A 16,284-nucleotide genomic window follows, 5' to 3' on the forward strand; every position below is an offset into this window, starting at 1 on the left:
AAAAACCACAGACGCAGCTCCTTCCGTCGCTTTGTCCCACAGATTCACTCATCCTCTTTTTAGTCTGAGCATAAAAGTACAGACGTTCAGCGGCACATTTCATCTCCAAATGCATAAATAAAACATCTATATATTACAAAGAAGCTCCTCCCCTCGTCTCTTTGTTATTAGTCACGTTAGAGTTCATTTTGACACCAGCGAAGGAATAAACAGTTGTCCCTCGCTACATCGCGGTTCAACTTTCACGGTCTCGCTGTTTCGCAGATTTTTGATTGGCTGTTGGACTGTAGACCATTGTGTTGTGCGTCCTGATTGGCTGTTGAGTCAGAAGGTAGAAGTTTTGCGACTGTAGGGGGCGACACTATGGAATAAATGAATCTTCGGTTTGCTACATAAGGAAGGAGGAAAATAACGTGTTTTCGTTCTATAATACTGTATTTATTTTGTAAAATCTACGAAGGTTTGAACTTTGAGAGAGTTTAAATGTGAGAAAATGTTAACACCTGTGTGATAAAAGTGTATAAAGTGTGTGGTGAGGGGTTTTACAGCCTTAAACATACTGAGTCCTTCACAGATTTCGCCTGTTGCTGGTTATTTTAAGAACATAACGAGGTTCCACTGTGTGACCCGTTGCTCTCTGTATTCCCACTGAATCAGCTGAGTGTCCAGGGAAACCGTCCGTCTCCGTGATTCCGAGTCTCACAAACAACTGAAACACGAATCCGAACATCCCAAACACAACGGGCTGGAGGGGAATGTCTGGAGACGCTGGTGAAGGCGAGACGGTGATCAAGACAAGAGAGAAAATTCAGGATGAAAGCTCTTTCCTGCGACGTAACAAGGTTCAACCCGGTGCCTTATTAGTAAAGACCATTTTTGAACAGAAATACACGGATAAAACAAAAACAGCAACACAAAAGCTGCCAATCCACATCGTAGTTACAGAAGTTACAACGACGCGTAACAGCCTTTAAAAGAACAACGTAATTAGGATTTTGTCAAAGCCTGTGCTGGTGAAATACAACCATGAAACAAATGTTTTTCACTAATCCTCATTTGCTACACTGAATAACTCACTGATTACAACAACATCTGGCCACAGTCAGGTACTTAACAATAAGAGATGTTGACTGCAAACGCAATGGTGCATGATCGCTAATCTCTTCTTAATTTGCAGAGTGTAGTCCCTTCACACTAATTATCCCAATTTGTAGGATAAGCTGCAGCACCGTCCCAAATGACAATGGAACAATATATGTTATCTTCATTTAGCAGAGTTAGGAGGGTTCCCTCGAGAGACAGTTGTGTGAATTAAATCTGTTTCTCTACGTATTTTGTCTCGACATCAAGGAAACTTAATATACTTTCGATAGTTGTGAACAAACTGTAGTCAAATGTCGTGTTTTTTAAAGCGCAGAATCACTGACGGAGTTTTAAAAGAGAGAGTTAAACAGATTTTGGGTGATTCTCCAACTGATCCAAAAGTCCATTTAAGTTTTGGGCTGATGCAAAATCCCTGCACAGATGTTTGGCTCCTTTATTTCCCAGAACATGTCTAGGAGGTGCAGCGGCGGTAGAGACGTCCCCCTGCAGCCGCCCCCTGCAGCCGCCCCTGCAGACGCCCCCTGCAGACGCCCCCTGCAGACGCCTGAGGATCCATCTCATTCTCATGTTTTGTGTTTCCTGCAGAGCCAGAGCCCAAAACCTGCTCTGCTTCTCCTGCCGTTCCCTTTAAGGCCGTCTGCAGGAGTGGGCCTCTGATGGTCTGAAGGAACTGCACAGCTACGAGACATGAAGCTATTTCTCCACTTACAACAGAGATGATCGTATAAAGTCTTATTGCTGAGTAAATATATAAAGCACATTACAATCAAAGTGGAAGAAGACACAGAGCTAATAAAGAGGCTGAAGTGCTCGTCCTTAACAAGCCGCGCTCACATTTTAATTCACCTGTCCTTCAAAATGTACAAGTTAAATCCATTTGGTTTTCTGAGTCAAATGAAGGCGAGCGTCTGCGTCGGACATGCAGCTTTCTCTGGTTTTATCCCATAAATTTCTGAAAACATCCATCCTGAAGGAGACTAATCATGATTTAAACATGCTGCCTAATGCGAACCCTCGACTCAACAGCAGAGGAACGAGTGCAGCGAGGGCGTTTTGGTACCTTCTGAAAGAGTTGAAAAATGTGTAAAAAAAAATAAAATAAAATAAAAAAATAAAAAAATAAATACATTTTAAAATATCCCAAAATAGTTAAAAATATTTAAAACAAGGAATAAATACGTTTTAAACTATTCCAAAATAGTTGAAAAATAGGTAAATAAATAAATAAATATTTTTTAAAAATCCAAAATAGATGAAAAATATGTGTAAAAAAAGAAAAGAAAATAATAAAAAATTTGTTTGTTTTTTTAATGAAAGAAAATTTAAAAAAAATCCCAAATAGATGAAAAATATGTAAAATAATAATAATAATAATAATAATAATAATAAAAAATTCATTAAAAAAATCCAAAATAAAAAGTTAGTTAGTTAAAAAATACATTTATTTATTACATCTGTGAGGAGCTGTAATAAATATGAAGAATTTGTGGAGTAAAAATGTTTTATAGAGTAATGAGCTCGTAAACCAGGTTTCTATGGCAACACTCCTTCAAGACAAAGAACAAATGCAAAAACCCAAGAAAAGTTATTAATCCAAATAAAATCATCTCCTGCACCAGGACATACAGTTTACAGAGCTTTGTTTTCACAGTGTAAGACCATGGAAAATGTCAGAGATGTGTGTAGAGATGTGTGTAGAGATGTGTGCGTGTAGTGATGTGTGTGTGTAGAGATGTGTGCGTATAGAGATGTGTGTAGAGATGTGTGTGTGTAGAGATGTGTGTAGAGATGTGTGTAGAGATGTGTGTAGAGATGTGTGCGTGTAGTGATGTGTGTGTGTAGAGATGTGTGCGTATAGAGATGTGTGTAGAGATGTGTGCGTATAGAGATGTGTGTAGAGATGTGTGCGTGTAGAGATGTGTGCATGTAGAGATGTGTGTAGAGATGTGTGTAGAGATGTGTGCGTGTAGTGATGTGTGTAGAGATGCAATTAGCCGTGGGATGTGAATTCCTCTCAGTGGGGCGACACAGCGGGGGTCCTTTGCCACAGGGGGCGCTCTCACTGCCTGCAGCCACACTTTGCCACTATTTAGTTTTCTTTGTGCTTTTTATCTCCGTCTTACACGACTCTTTTTGTCATTAGAAGTGTATTTAAACAAATCAATCTGCAGACATTTCACTTTAAACTAACTCACGTCAAAGTGATCTCTGCTGGAAAACGACCACGACGTTTAAAATACGTTTAAAATGACTTCACTTAATAGTTACACGCCCTGTTGTGTTTGCTGGGTTCATATTTACAGTTTCATCTGAGCTTTACTCTGTCAGAAACATGAGAGGACGTCAGAACTGCAGCGCTGTCTGATTCTGTTTTATCTCACAGCAGATTCACGGTGGGACAAAGAGCCAAGGACAAAGTGAAAGATTTTAAATATTGACACAAACACGGGGACATTTTGTGACGCTAATATGAAGGACAACCAAACATTACATATTTACAACTCACTGCGGACGAACAAAAGCATCAATAGATCGAGGACGGTGTCAGGATCTGAACAAAGTGGCTGTTTTTATTTGCTTTATTACGCAGCGAAAAGGAAAAGAAAGAATATGTATGAGCGCAGTATGTTTAGTTTGCAGTGGAGCTTGTTAAAGTCGGGATTGTGATGACGAATAATGACAGCACGTACGTCTGAGCTGGCGTTCTTTGCTAATTCTATGGTTTATAGATTGACACAAAAAGACGCACGTACTTTTTGACATAGAAAATGAAGATAACACTGTATATATTGCTTTTTTTACCTTTACACTTTGTATAAACAGCTATAGTTTGTACAAAATCTCTGCATAAATCTGTCTTTTCTCTGGTTGATGTTCGTCTGCTCCTGACCCTCTGCAGTTTCATGTTTCAGGACTGTGTCTGTGAGGCCTGAGGTTTGTTTTTTACATAGTTCATGGTGGAGAAAAGCTGCTCACAAACGAATCTGAACATCATGTTTATGTCGGTGTTGGGGATGGAAAGTCTCGATAAATGCACGGCGTTTTGGCGACTGCACCGACTTCTGTGAGTGTGACGTTTATTTTGAATGATGAAAAATAATAAAATATAATTCACAATAATCTTCCAATTTAAAATATAATGAAAAAAAAAAACAAAAAAACAAATACAAATAAAATACACTTAAACTTATAATTTATTTTCCCAAGCCACACAGAGCCGTAGTATCAGGATGAAAAGCTTCTGATTTGAGATTTTGGATCTGTTACTCAACAAATAAGAGTCATAATAAAACTAAATCTATAGGGAGGTGTTCTGGGCGTGTCCCACCGGGAGGACGCCCCGGGGAAGACCCACCGGAGGAGCTGAAGGACGTGTCTGGGGTGAGGGAAGTCTGGGGGTCCCTGCTGAAACTGCGGCCCCGTGACCCGGCCCCGGAGAAGAGGAAGAACATGGATAAACAGAAGAAAATGGACGGATGGAACTGACACCACACACACGCAGACTGTCGTGACAAAGAAGCATTACTTAAAGCCACATCTCCTTCTGACTCGTGAAAAAATCGTGCTTAAAATGTGTTAAATATCCTCGTGTTTCCGTGGCTTAGAGCTAAACCATCTCAAAACGATGCTAAACAGTGCGGTATAACGGGTCAGTGTTATAACGCACTTCTTTACCTCTGGCTCTTTACATCCCAGAGCCTTTACTTTCATACTCCAGACTAAAAAGCAGTGCACAGTGTCTCGCCCTTGAAGACACAACCGTTTTCTGCGCTGAGTGGCTTGAAATCTACCGACGTTTGAACCGTCGTAAAGGAAAAGTACTGTATATATAAACATGCAAAAGTCTGCGATGTGCCGCTCGGGGTGAAACTTTTTTCATTCTATATTCAACGAAGGCTGTGAGTTTGAATAAGAAGTTGAATTCCAGTAGATAGCGCTGATGATAGCTCTCCGGCAGAATGATGATGGTGAGAATTATCAAACGACACAGAGCAGTTTGGTGTCATCACAGGAAAAACCAAAGGAGCCAATGTTCTCCCTGAGTAATGTGTTTCTCGCTAGTCCCTCGCAGCCAGATAGGACATTAAATCGTCTGTTCCCTGGAGAAATATATCGCACAGATGAGGGAATACAAAGTGTGAGGTGAGAAAACTGACCGCTGATGGTGGCTCTCTTGGGCAGGATGGTTACGGCGCCCACCGCGGCCTCCTCCAGCTGGTGAATGGGGCTGTTCTTGGCGCCCCAGCTGTCTGAGCCGATCCACAGGAAATGTCCCACCTGCTCCGCCCTTTTAGTGGCGTTCAAGACCCCCCTACGATCAACGGAAACAAACAGGTCATAAAAGGGGCCGGGAAATTCGTCACGTTTCAATGTGGCTTCAGCTCGTCGCTAGAACTCGTTTGTCCTGATTATGTCATTATCATAAACTGTTATCGTTTGACTGAAGTGGTTTAGAGATCAGTTTTGTAAATGACACAGAGAAATAACTGAGCCGCTCTGTGTTTGGACTCAGGAGACGACTGTAGACGTGTTCGTTAAGTCTAAAATGATCTTTGAATACTGTATTTTCTAGACGATAAGTGTGACTTTTTCCACAGTTTGTCGTTGGTGCGACTTATACTCAGATGTGACTTATATGTGAAATGATTCAAATCTATAATGTCACATGTTGGTTCTTGTCACAGTGACAGTCGTGCGAGGGGCTCTAGACTTGGACCAGTATCTACTCCTCCTGAACCACTCAACATTTAAAATATCAACATTACACTCATTTAAAAGACAAAGACAAACACTGAACGCTTCATCTTCCTCTGGAGTTGGTGGATTTGTTCAGAAGCGACACCGAGGATGAAGAATTCAATGGATTTATTGATTTGGAGTGAGATCCAGAGTAAACTTGTTGTTTTTTCTGCTTTATTTATCTGATTAACTGTTAATATCTTACGTTAACAAACCAGACACGTGTTCAGTTCTGTCTGTGCTTCATGGAGCTGAATAAATATAAATGTGTTACGTTAGCGTGATGTACTGATATTCAGCCTGTTGGTCCACATTTTATTATTATTATTAGAACTTGATTTAAAGATAAAATGTCTGTTCTTGATCTTGGATTTTGTCGAATAAATTTCCTCAAAAATGCGACTTATATGTGTTTTTTCTTCATTATTTTGCATTTTTCTTGGTGCGACGTATAGTCCAGAAAATACAGTATATGAAAATAGAAAGAATAATAGATTTTTTTTTAGACAGATTACATTTAAGGTACAAGTCTGATTTCTTGTGCGAATGTTTATTAAATAATCTTTTATCCAGGCTGCAGCGTTGTTTACCTGATGTCCTCGTCTGAAGCAAACAGGATCACCGCCCGAGCGTAACGAGTCTCCAGCAGCAAACGGATGATTTTATCAAAGTCCGAGGGTCTGTGGTCATGTGGGATCTTCAGGGACTGGGCGATACAAATCCCACCTGAAATGAGAACACAAAATGTACATTAAAGACCGATGTTATGTTATAATCGGTTTATTTTACGTTAAAATGCAAGGTTTTTGGTGCAAGTTTACGGAAGTACTTGACAAAAAATGTACCGTACTTTTGTCAAATCCTGCAGCTCAATATCAAAAGCCACACAAACAAACAAACAAAGCAGTAGAACATCTGATTTTATGAACCCGGTGTGTCGTCAGTTCACCACAAACACACATAACGGAGCTAAAACGGAGCGACTGAACCACACGGACGACATGACGACTTCACCCGGAGACGTAAAGCACATTCACACCCCCGTCCTGCCGCCACGCCCCGTCTTATTACACCTAAACTCTTATTATTAAACGGACCGTACCTGCGTTTGCCTCACGGTCCAACATTCCAGTGCAGTTTTTCCCAACGTAAAAGTGAAAACTACTCTCGGTGTGAAGGATAATGCCCGATGTGGGTCGTAATTAAAGCATTAGCAGTGATCTGGATGCAGACGGCTCACATTTCTGCGAGTTTCTACATCCTCGGGTCATAAAAAAGCACTTCATGTGGAAAGGACCGTATGTGTAAAGGTAAAAAAAGTCACTGTCCAAGTGTTTAACCGCTGACGCTGTGCAGGTTTGTCAAAATATCGATGCAAATTGACACTAAAATTACTAGAAACAAATAGATATTGAAGTTTTAATAGTGGAAAACATAACAAAGTTTACGTTTGATTAGTAGAAAACCACAAAATGACAGTGTATTGTTTAAAAAAGAGCTTGTGGTATCTTGAATTTGAATTTATTTGATTTATTTAATTGAGGACAATGCACAAAAGAGAAAGAAAAGAGGTTACGTTTCAGGTTTCAGCCTCCAGTCCCAGGACAGACTCAAACACAAACACAAAAGTCAAATCATTACTGAATTTTACAGTTTCAAAATGGATCTGACGTTTTAGTTTGGTGACAACTCGACTGTATCCACGACGACACGCGGCGTTCGACCGACTTTTGGCACTTACAAATGTGCGTCTGATGTGACTGGAGGCTGAACTTAATTGTGTGGGAGCGAGCGGTGCGACTTTGACGTTAATGATGTTTGATGAAAATATTTGCTGGAGGCACTGAGTCAGTTCCCGAGCACCTCGTTAATACGGACTCGAGAGACGGGACAGATACACGCCACGACAAAGGGCTCTTTCACTTTCTGTTTAGGCAGGATTTTAACAACACGGAGCGACACTTGCACACGACAGAGGAGCTTTTAACCTCCGAATCACAAAGTGCAGAAGGCGTGTCCTGCACCTCGTTACATTTTATTATATTTGACGTATATTTGAGCAGTTTGTCTCGGCGCAGACATGAGCCGCTCTCGGGGTAAAATGTGTCTGCTGTGAGCTGTTTGCATAATTATAACACATTTTACTGTCTGATAATCAGCAAGTGCGCAGTTATCATGGTAGCTGTTGTCAGCATTACTGTGATGGGCTCTGTGCTTATAAACTCATTGTGCTGAGTAATTAGAAAGATCAGAATGTTTAAGATAAAGAGAAACTGCAAACGGATTAAAAGCATAAACTGAAAATAAACTACATCTGTTTTTCATGTTTTTAAGTAAAATCAGGCACAGGGATTATATAAATATAGAGATAGAGAAAGAAGGAAAATAAATAAATAAACAAATAAAGATAGATAAAGAAAGAAAACATAAATAAATAAATAAATAAAGATAGATACATGAAAAAAAGAAATTTTAAAATAAATAAAGAAATAAACAGAAAGAAAGAAATAATGATGGATAAAAAGATGAAGAATAAAAAAATGAAAAAATAAATAAACAAAAAAGCAAACAAACAAATAAAAACAGATAGATAAATGAATAAAAAAATAAATAAGTAATTAATAAAGAAATAAACAAACAAAGAAAGAAATAATGATAGATAAAGAAGAAAAAAATAATAAAAAAACAAAAAAACAAACAAACAAAGAAATAAAGGCAGACAGTTGTTTTCCTGCAGAACACACACATTAACTGAGATCATGTCATTCATTTGTAGATTTTCATTTAACCTCATTTAGAAGGTTAAAGGTTAAGAACAGGTTCAGTTCAAATGAAAATAAACATGTTCCAGTTCAATAATGATGTTGTAACAGGACGACTCGTCAATAACGACTCATCAATAATCACAAACACCGAGGCCGATCGTCCCTGGAGACGCAGACGAGCTGCAGGTTTCTGCTTTTATCACACGTCGTTAGACACATAATGACACACAGAGCCTCTGTCACACGGGGCAGGGTCCATTAGTTTGATTATTGATTATGTTTATAACCTGATACTTCTACAAAGGTTTTGGGTCATTCTGTTCAAAATCAAACATTATTCACTTGTATAAAGTTGTACATAACATTTCTATCATGACTGAAAGAGTTTAGGCTGAAGTAAAAACGACTTATAACGTCTAACTCTATTTAATAATAACGACGCACAAGAATTACAAGAAAAGCAGAATCAGTTCGACAACAAATGACTCGATATGTAACAAAAGAAAAAGGACAAACCACAGCAGTTCACCTGAATCACTCCTGAGTCCTGTAATGTTCAAAAAGTCGTGTTTTATACTGTACTTCTTTTTAAATGCTTTTATTGTGTAGGAGCTTTTTCATTTATCCTCCAGGTTGTTCCACACACTGACCCCTCGAACACAAACACAACCACGGTTTCACTGGTTCTAGTCTTACTTTTTTTGATTAAACCTGTTGGTCTAAGATGATTTTGACTCTGTTTGAATAACATCTGTAAAAAGGGCGGAGTTTATGATGATCTGCCTTAAACATCATCACGACTCAAATCAACATCAGACAATTTTACTCATTTTAACTGAACAAAAACAGGATTTGTTGGTGCGAGATCGTCTGCTTGGTGAACTATTCCAACGACCTTCTTTTGGAGTAGAAAAATGGATTTTATATTAGATTTATAAGTAATACTCCAAATTTCTACCTGACTTGACCTGAGTCGACTCTGAGAGAAAAAAAAAAACTCTAAATGAGTTTCCCCCAAGAAAACACCATGTATTTTCATAAAAAAAACAAAATTTCAGACATGGGTTGAGTTGAAATTCACATTTAAATAATAATTTCTTGATTAAGGCCATAGTTAAAACTGTAATGAGAATAAAAACATGTAATAACACACACTCTAAAGCACATGTGTCAAACTCAAGGCCCACGGGCTAAATGTGGCCCTCCACATCATTTTATGTGGCCCTCGACAGAGTAAATTAAAAGGTACGATGGTCTTAAAATGTCATTTTATCAGGAGATGCAGTTACACAGACATATTTTTACATCTTGGCAAATGCAATATTTGTATATTGAATAAGTAATAAATACAGAAACACTTAATTAACAAGTTTAAAAAGTAGCTAGATTTATTTTACATCTGGTCCTCTGAGGCAGCCATTTTGCCCCTGGTCTAAAGTGACTGTACCGCTTTGTCTGAGAGGTCTCAAGTGGCTCGCTGCAGGTTCTACCTTCCAGGGGGTTCGGGCGTGGTTAGGACGAGGTTAGGACGAGGTTAGGACGAGGTTAGGACCTGCGATGACCTTACGAGGGGGCGGGACTAGACACGGCGCTGAGCAGTTATCAGAGGACAAACAGCACGCAGCAGCGAGCAAGACATTTTTCAGATAAACAATCATCATTAAGACATGAAAAAACAGAAAATAATCAAATATTTTCTCTTCTTTCTCATGATTTCTTATTAAATCACCTTTAGTCACTGTACATTTGGGTGATGCCAGTTGCTCCTGGACCTCAGCCCAGTCCATGGAAACACAACTCAAACTGCGCCAGTGGAAAAAAAGCTTATTAATAAATATTCATGGCGTGCATAAAGTGGAAGGCGTGCTCACACTCCTCACTCCTCCACAGCAGCGCGTTCGTTTCAGGTCAGCGCCGTCCAGTGAAGCGCTCGCCACGTGAGCCATCGATCAGGTTACATCCCCTTCTCCACATGAAAAACCCATCAGGACGATCAGCCGCTGTCATGTACATTCAAAGCGTACAGGTAAGCAACCTTATGCCCCCGCTCCGCTTAATATACGTGGGCCATCCATCTACGCGCTGATCCCGTGAGAGCTCCGCCATAAATCACCGGGCGGCCAATAAATGTGTCCGTCCGTGAGGTGTGGCCGTTCAGGAGCCGCGTTGAGGAACGTATGATGTATATCCGAGGATATGCAGAGCGAATGCAAGATCTGATGTCTCCTTGGCGCTCAAAAAGTAACCGCCCGTTTAAGTTGATGGATGAGAAAATCTGATCGATCAAAGCCACCGAAAGTTTTAGAGGTTGACACGGAGGATGGCAAAAGTCGTCTAGACCCGTCTGAAAGTCTCGGTCCGCTGTTGTGAATTAATGCGAGACACGGAATCGTTTTTGAGACTAAACTTATGATGTGTTATTGGAATATTGGAGAATGAATGGCTTTATATAATGGAAGTTAATAAGAAGATAGTTTTAAAGATAATTCGACTTTCTTAGCCAAAAACAGTTTTTCATTAAGCGTTCAAAAGACATCCTCCTCCTCCTCCTCCTCGATCCTTCTGTAGCGAGGCCAGGCAGCTTACATAAACACGCTTGACTTATCGCCTCGCGTACAGCTCGACCAACGCCTTTACTCAGCGCCAGGCGATTTATTTGTATTATCTATGACAAAATATTGATTGGGGCGATCATTCTTCACTTCAGGTATATCCATATTTTTGTTCCCGTCTGTGTACGCTTGTTCTCGACGTTGAGTTAAGGTCCAATTCTCCACAAACCAGCTGAGAGGATGAATTATAACCCGGCGTCAAGGTCGAAGTGTGACGCCGCACGCGCTCGTGTCAAGGTTGGCCGGTCAGAAACGCCACGACACTGACACGAAACAATATAAGCAGGATGTCGTAACCGGTGAGTGTAGCGGACCAAGGGATGCAGACTCGGGGCAGATTTACAGTGTTTATTGACAAAAAGGTGCAGAAATGGGACAAGGTACGAACAGGGGGTGATCCGGAGGTGAGCAGGAACACAGGAAACACAGGGACCGGGGACATGAAGGGACCACAGGACGACAGGCAGACCAGACGGGCGTAGGGCAGAGCGGGCAGGAGACATCCAGGGCCGGAGCACGACAGGAACACAGGGACGACAGGAACAAGTGAGGACGACAAACACAGCACAGACAGGGTGAGTCCAAACAGACGATCTCGCCCCGAGTGTCTTCCCCCATCTCCTCTTATCCACGGCAGGTGTGGTGATTATCCAGATGGACAGCAGGTGCGTGTGGGAGGAGCCGAGAGCTCCGCCCAGCTCCAGGTACAGGCAGGTGAGGGAGGGGGAAGAGCACACAGGGAGGAAAACCAGGAGCGGACAGTGCGGATCATGACACAGGAACGCAGCGGTAAAACATGTTCCACCGGGCAACGTTCTAACGGTCGCGGTAACTTCCAGCTTTACGTCGTCTGCGATGTTCTTCACAATTACGGCGTATTATCTTATCCTGATTATTCATTCACGCACAGTCGCAGTAATAATCGTTTGGTCAGGGCTACACAAAGCGTCTGCTGATGAAAGGTATTAAGAAATTCAATTATATCTATTCAATCAACTCACCGGGAGACTGCGTTTGTGTTTCATTTTAAAGCGAATGTGCAGTAAGGAAAATAGACGGTGGTTTTTCTTTCTTTTTCAGACTGACAGAGGATAAAAGTGAAGCACGAGACGGACGTTTTCTTCTGTGGGGTTGGTCTCTCATGAAAAATACATCACCGCTGACATTTATCATACATTTTAGCTTGGATTTACTCAATTATAGTATTTTTATTGCCAAAAATGGGTTTGTTGGAGTCATCTGTTTGTTTACATGGAGTTTGCAGAGTTTTCTGTTCATTTATGGAACATTTGAGCTAAAAAAAACAGCTCGACGTAAAGAGGAATAAAACATTTTTGACCCTTCACTTATGAATCCATAGTGTTGCATTATGTAACTTTTCAGGGGGTAGATACGCTGCCTGCTGGTCTCCATGGAGATGTTATTCCTTCGTCTTTAATGTTCCACAGTGCGACTTATCCGTGCGCATATCCATCTAATATTCAGGGCTGCCTCTCCACAGATCTGACGTGTGCTTGGAGAGATGTTTAATGCCCCACTGTGGCAAATAAATAAAGGCAGAGAGCAGAAGTTTCATCAGAAAAGTGACATAGTGCATCTTTAATGACCTCTCTCCATATCAGACGTGTCCTGTGTGTGACTCTGTACGCACAAACACACACAAACACACACAAACACACACAAACACACACAAACACACACAAACACACACAAACACGCACAAACACACACATCAGACGTGTTAAAGTTCATATTAATTGGAAACTTCACATTATTGTTCTTCAGAAGCCAAAACTGCTGCTAAAATGAGTAAAATGTTTTTTTTCTGAGTCACGTTTCACTTAAATTATTGCACAATCGTCTATTTCAACCATATTTGAATTATTGTGTAGAATTCTGGGGTTTTACTCATAAATCTAATATAAAATCAGTTTTTCTACTCCAAAAGAAGGTCGTTGGAATAGTTCACCAAGCAGACGATCTCGCACCAACAAATCCTGTTTTTGTTCAGTTAAAACGAGTCAAATTGTCTGATGTTGATTTGAGTCGTGATGATGTTTAAGGCAGATCATCATAAACTCCGCCCCTTTTTACAGATGTTATTCAAACAGAGTCAAAATCATCTTAGACCAACAGGTTTATTAAAAAAAGTAAGACTAGAACCAGTGAAACCGTGGTTGTGTTTGTGTTCGAGGGGTCAGTGTGTGGAACAACCTGGAGGATAAATGAAAAAGCTCCTACACAATAAAAGCATTTAAAAAGAAGTACAGTATAAAACACGACTTTTTGAACATTACAGGACTCAGGAGTGATTCAGGTGAACTGCTGCGGTTTGTCCTTTTTCTTTTGTTACATATCGAGTCATTTGTTGTCGAACTGATGCTGCTTTTCTTGTGATTCTTCTGCGTCGTTATTATTAAATCGGTTTAGGTGTTTGTGACAAACTGGGCCTTTGTCCCTTTTAATAGTATTATAATTTGGTTTGTGCACATGTCTGTTCATTTTCAATAACTTTTTAAAACTAAACTAAATAGAAATATCCCAGATTTGTTTTGTTTAGTTTTCAATCAGTTAAATCACCACACACTAGTTCGTTAAAATATATTCTATTTAGTTATTCAGTTCAATACATTAATCCTCTTACCTGCATCTCCACATGGTCCAAACAAAGAGGGGGCGTGGCCTATGTCGGCCATTTTATAGACTTGAGAGGGTCATGGGCCGGACCATGTGGAGGGAAAACTGGTTTAAGTTTGTTTATTTCTTTGTGTTAATGTCTTGTGTATTTTGTTTCATTGATATAAGTGTTTATAGTTTATTTTGTTAAACACTTTTAGTAAAGGGACTTGGGCCTGAGAGATGGTTTTATATGGAAAATACTGCTCATGTTACACCCACAGCCCCTGAAGAAGAGATGGAGTAAACTGGGGGAGGAGCTTCTGGTGCAGGAGAGTATTTTAGCCGGGGTAATTAGACAGATGGGGACATCAGTGTATCCAGGGCACACGTGGCCTTTTTCTCTTAGTTGTTTAAGTTTTGGTTGAGCACTGTCCACTTTTGTAAATATGTATTATTTTTGTGTTCACGGAGTACCACTACATGGGAATAAATATTGTCTAATGGGACTTCTTTGAGTCTGCCTCCTATTTTGATCACTCGGACCAGCTTCCCCACAGTGTTATAAGTCGTTTTTACTTCAGCTGTTCGTTATGTACAATCTTACACAAGTGAATAATGTTTGATTTTGACTGAATAAACACACAGAATAACCGAGTATCGGCTCGTCGCTCCGCACTCTTTTCACAGAACAATCATTTGACGTTTTAATCTTCATCTATAAGAGCATCGTCATCGCGGAGGCAGCGGTGAATCAAACATTTCAGTCTCTTCCTCTCGTTTCGTCTGCACCGTTGCACAAGACACGTCGACGCTTTTGACTCTCCAAGTTTCTGCGCGTCTGAGTTTGGGCACAAAGGCCGGCAATCGCAGCGACAACCCAAAAATGGAGTCAGCGCTCGTTTAATAAGTAGGGCAGTTTTACTTCCACACGGAGAGATTTTCAGGGCGGCAGAAGTACAAATATTATCCCCGTAACCCTGTCGTTTTCAATGTCTGCGGCGCTATTTGCGAAAGAAGGTAACAAATCTACAAACATCATGAATATTTTAGAGTGTTTGATCAAATAAGTTATAAATGGTTCGCTTTGAGAGGGGATGAATCAGAAAGAGAGAGGGAAAGAGGGGAGGCTTTCATCATCACAGGCAGTTGTTCAGTGGGGCCGTCAGCGGAATATCAAAGAGTCGTGTTTGTATTCACGTGGACGGCGCTGTTAGGGACGCACACGCACACGCCCCGGTCAAGCCTCGGTCACGCACATCCGCACGGCGCTCTCCGACACGCACTCGACGATACGGCACGAGTAAAACAATGAGGTGAATCATAAAACCGTTAACAGACTCTCACTAATCCCACAGAAAAAAGAGCGTCTGGATCTATTCTTTCAAACAGAATAAATAATACACGTTGATCAAGCGGCGTGTCGTGGCCGTGTGGTAAAAAAAGACAAAGTTTAAAAAGAAAAAGTTGATTTTGAAGTGTGAAAAAGCAGCGGAGGCTTCGTCAGGTCCAGGCTCCAGGTCCACACGGTCACGTCGGGTTAAACTAAATGATCTCACGTGAAAGTTGAAGGATGGTTTGTGTCAATCAAAGGAAAAAAAGTGTTGATTTTGACCAAGATGTTTGCGAAAAGTCTTGTCTTCATTGCTTTTCGTCGAATGTTCTAAAGTATAGCACTGTCTTTATGCAGAAAAGGAGGTCAAAGTGCAGGAAAATTTGCATATTTATGTTTATTTTCATTGATTTATTTATTCCGAGCTCATGTATCAAGTTCACTTAAAGCACATTTCACAAATTTGTTCTTATTTATGCTCAAAAAGGAGTGGGAAGAAGAAGAAAACTTTAAATTCCACCCCTATCTTCCATCAGGACATAAATTAAATGCTTTATTTACATTCCTGCCCTCACCTCTGGTCATGAGCTCTGGGTAATGAGGAGGAGCTGGAGGACGTGTCTGGGGTGAGGGAAGTCTGGGAGTCCTCGCTTAGACTGCTGCCCCCGCGACCCGGCCCCGGAGAAGAGGAAGAACATGGATGGATGGATGTTTAAGCTTCCTGTTCCAATATTTAAGTTCTAATAAGGCACATATATTGGGTTTTTTTTTTTACCTTAGACTGTATTAAATAACGTCCGGCTCCAGTCAAATGAAGCTCATCGAGGCTGAAGAAAATAACAAAAAAAATAATTTAAAAAAATGCAAAAATTTAACAAAAAAAATAACGAAATAACAAAACAAAAAAAAGTACTAAAAATTTAAAAAACTAAAAAAAAACTCAAAATAACAAAAACAAAACAAAAACAAAATTAAAAAATTTACTCAAAATAACTAAAAAACTCAAAAAAATAAATAAATAAATAAATAAAAATGAACTCAAAAAAACAAACAACAAAAACCTCAAAATAACTTAAAAATAAATAAAAATAAACTCAAAATAAAAACCCCAGGA

General features: G+C 40.2%; 1 protein-coding gene across 2 annotated transcripts in view; it reads right to left on the reverse strand.

Moving 5' to 3' along the window:
- LOC117371361 (metabotropic glutamate receptor 7) overlaps positions 1 to 16,284 on the reverse strand; it is a 150,081-nt gene that overhangs the window by 108,086 nt on the left and 25,711 nt on the right. For both annotated transcript variants that reach the window (XM_033967024.2, XM_055222142.1), the window contains exons 2-3: positions 6,435 to 6,570; positions 5,262 to 5,416 (exon numbers count right to left, since the gene is read on the reverse strand). In XM_033967024.2, the coding sequence (XP_033822915.2) occupies positions 5,262 to 5,416; positions 6,435 to 6,570 (291 nt within the window). The remainder of the gene's footprint in view (positions 1 to 5,261; positions 5,417 to 6,434; positions 6,571 to 16,284) is intronic.

This window comes from Periophthalmus magnuspinnatus, chromosome 5 (genome assembly GCF_009829125.3).
Source record: "Periophthalmus magnuspinnatus isolate fPerMag1 chromosome 5, fPerMag1.2.pri, whole genome shotgun sequence".
Taxonomy (NCBI): domain Eukaryota; kingdom Metazoa; phylum Chordata; class Actinopteri; order Gobiiformes; family Gobiidae; genus Periophthalmus; species Periophthalmus magnuspinnatus.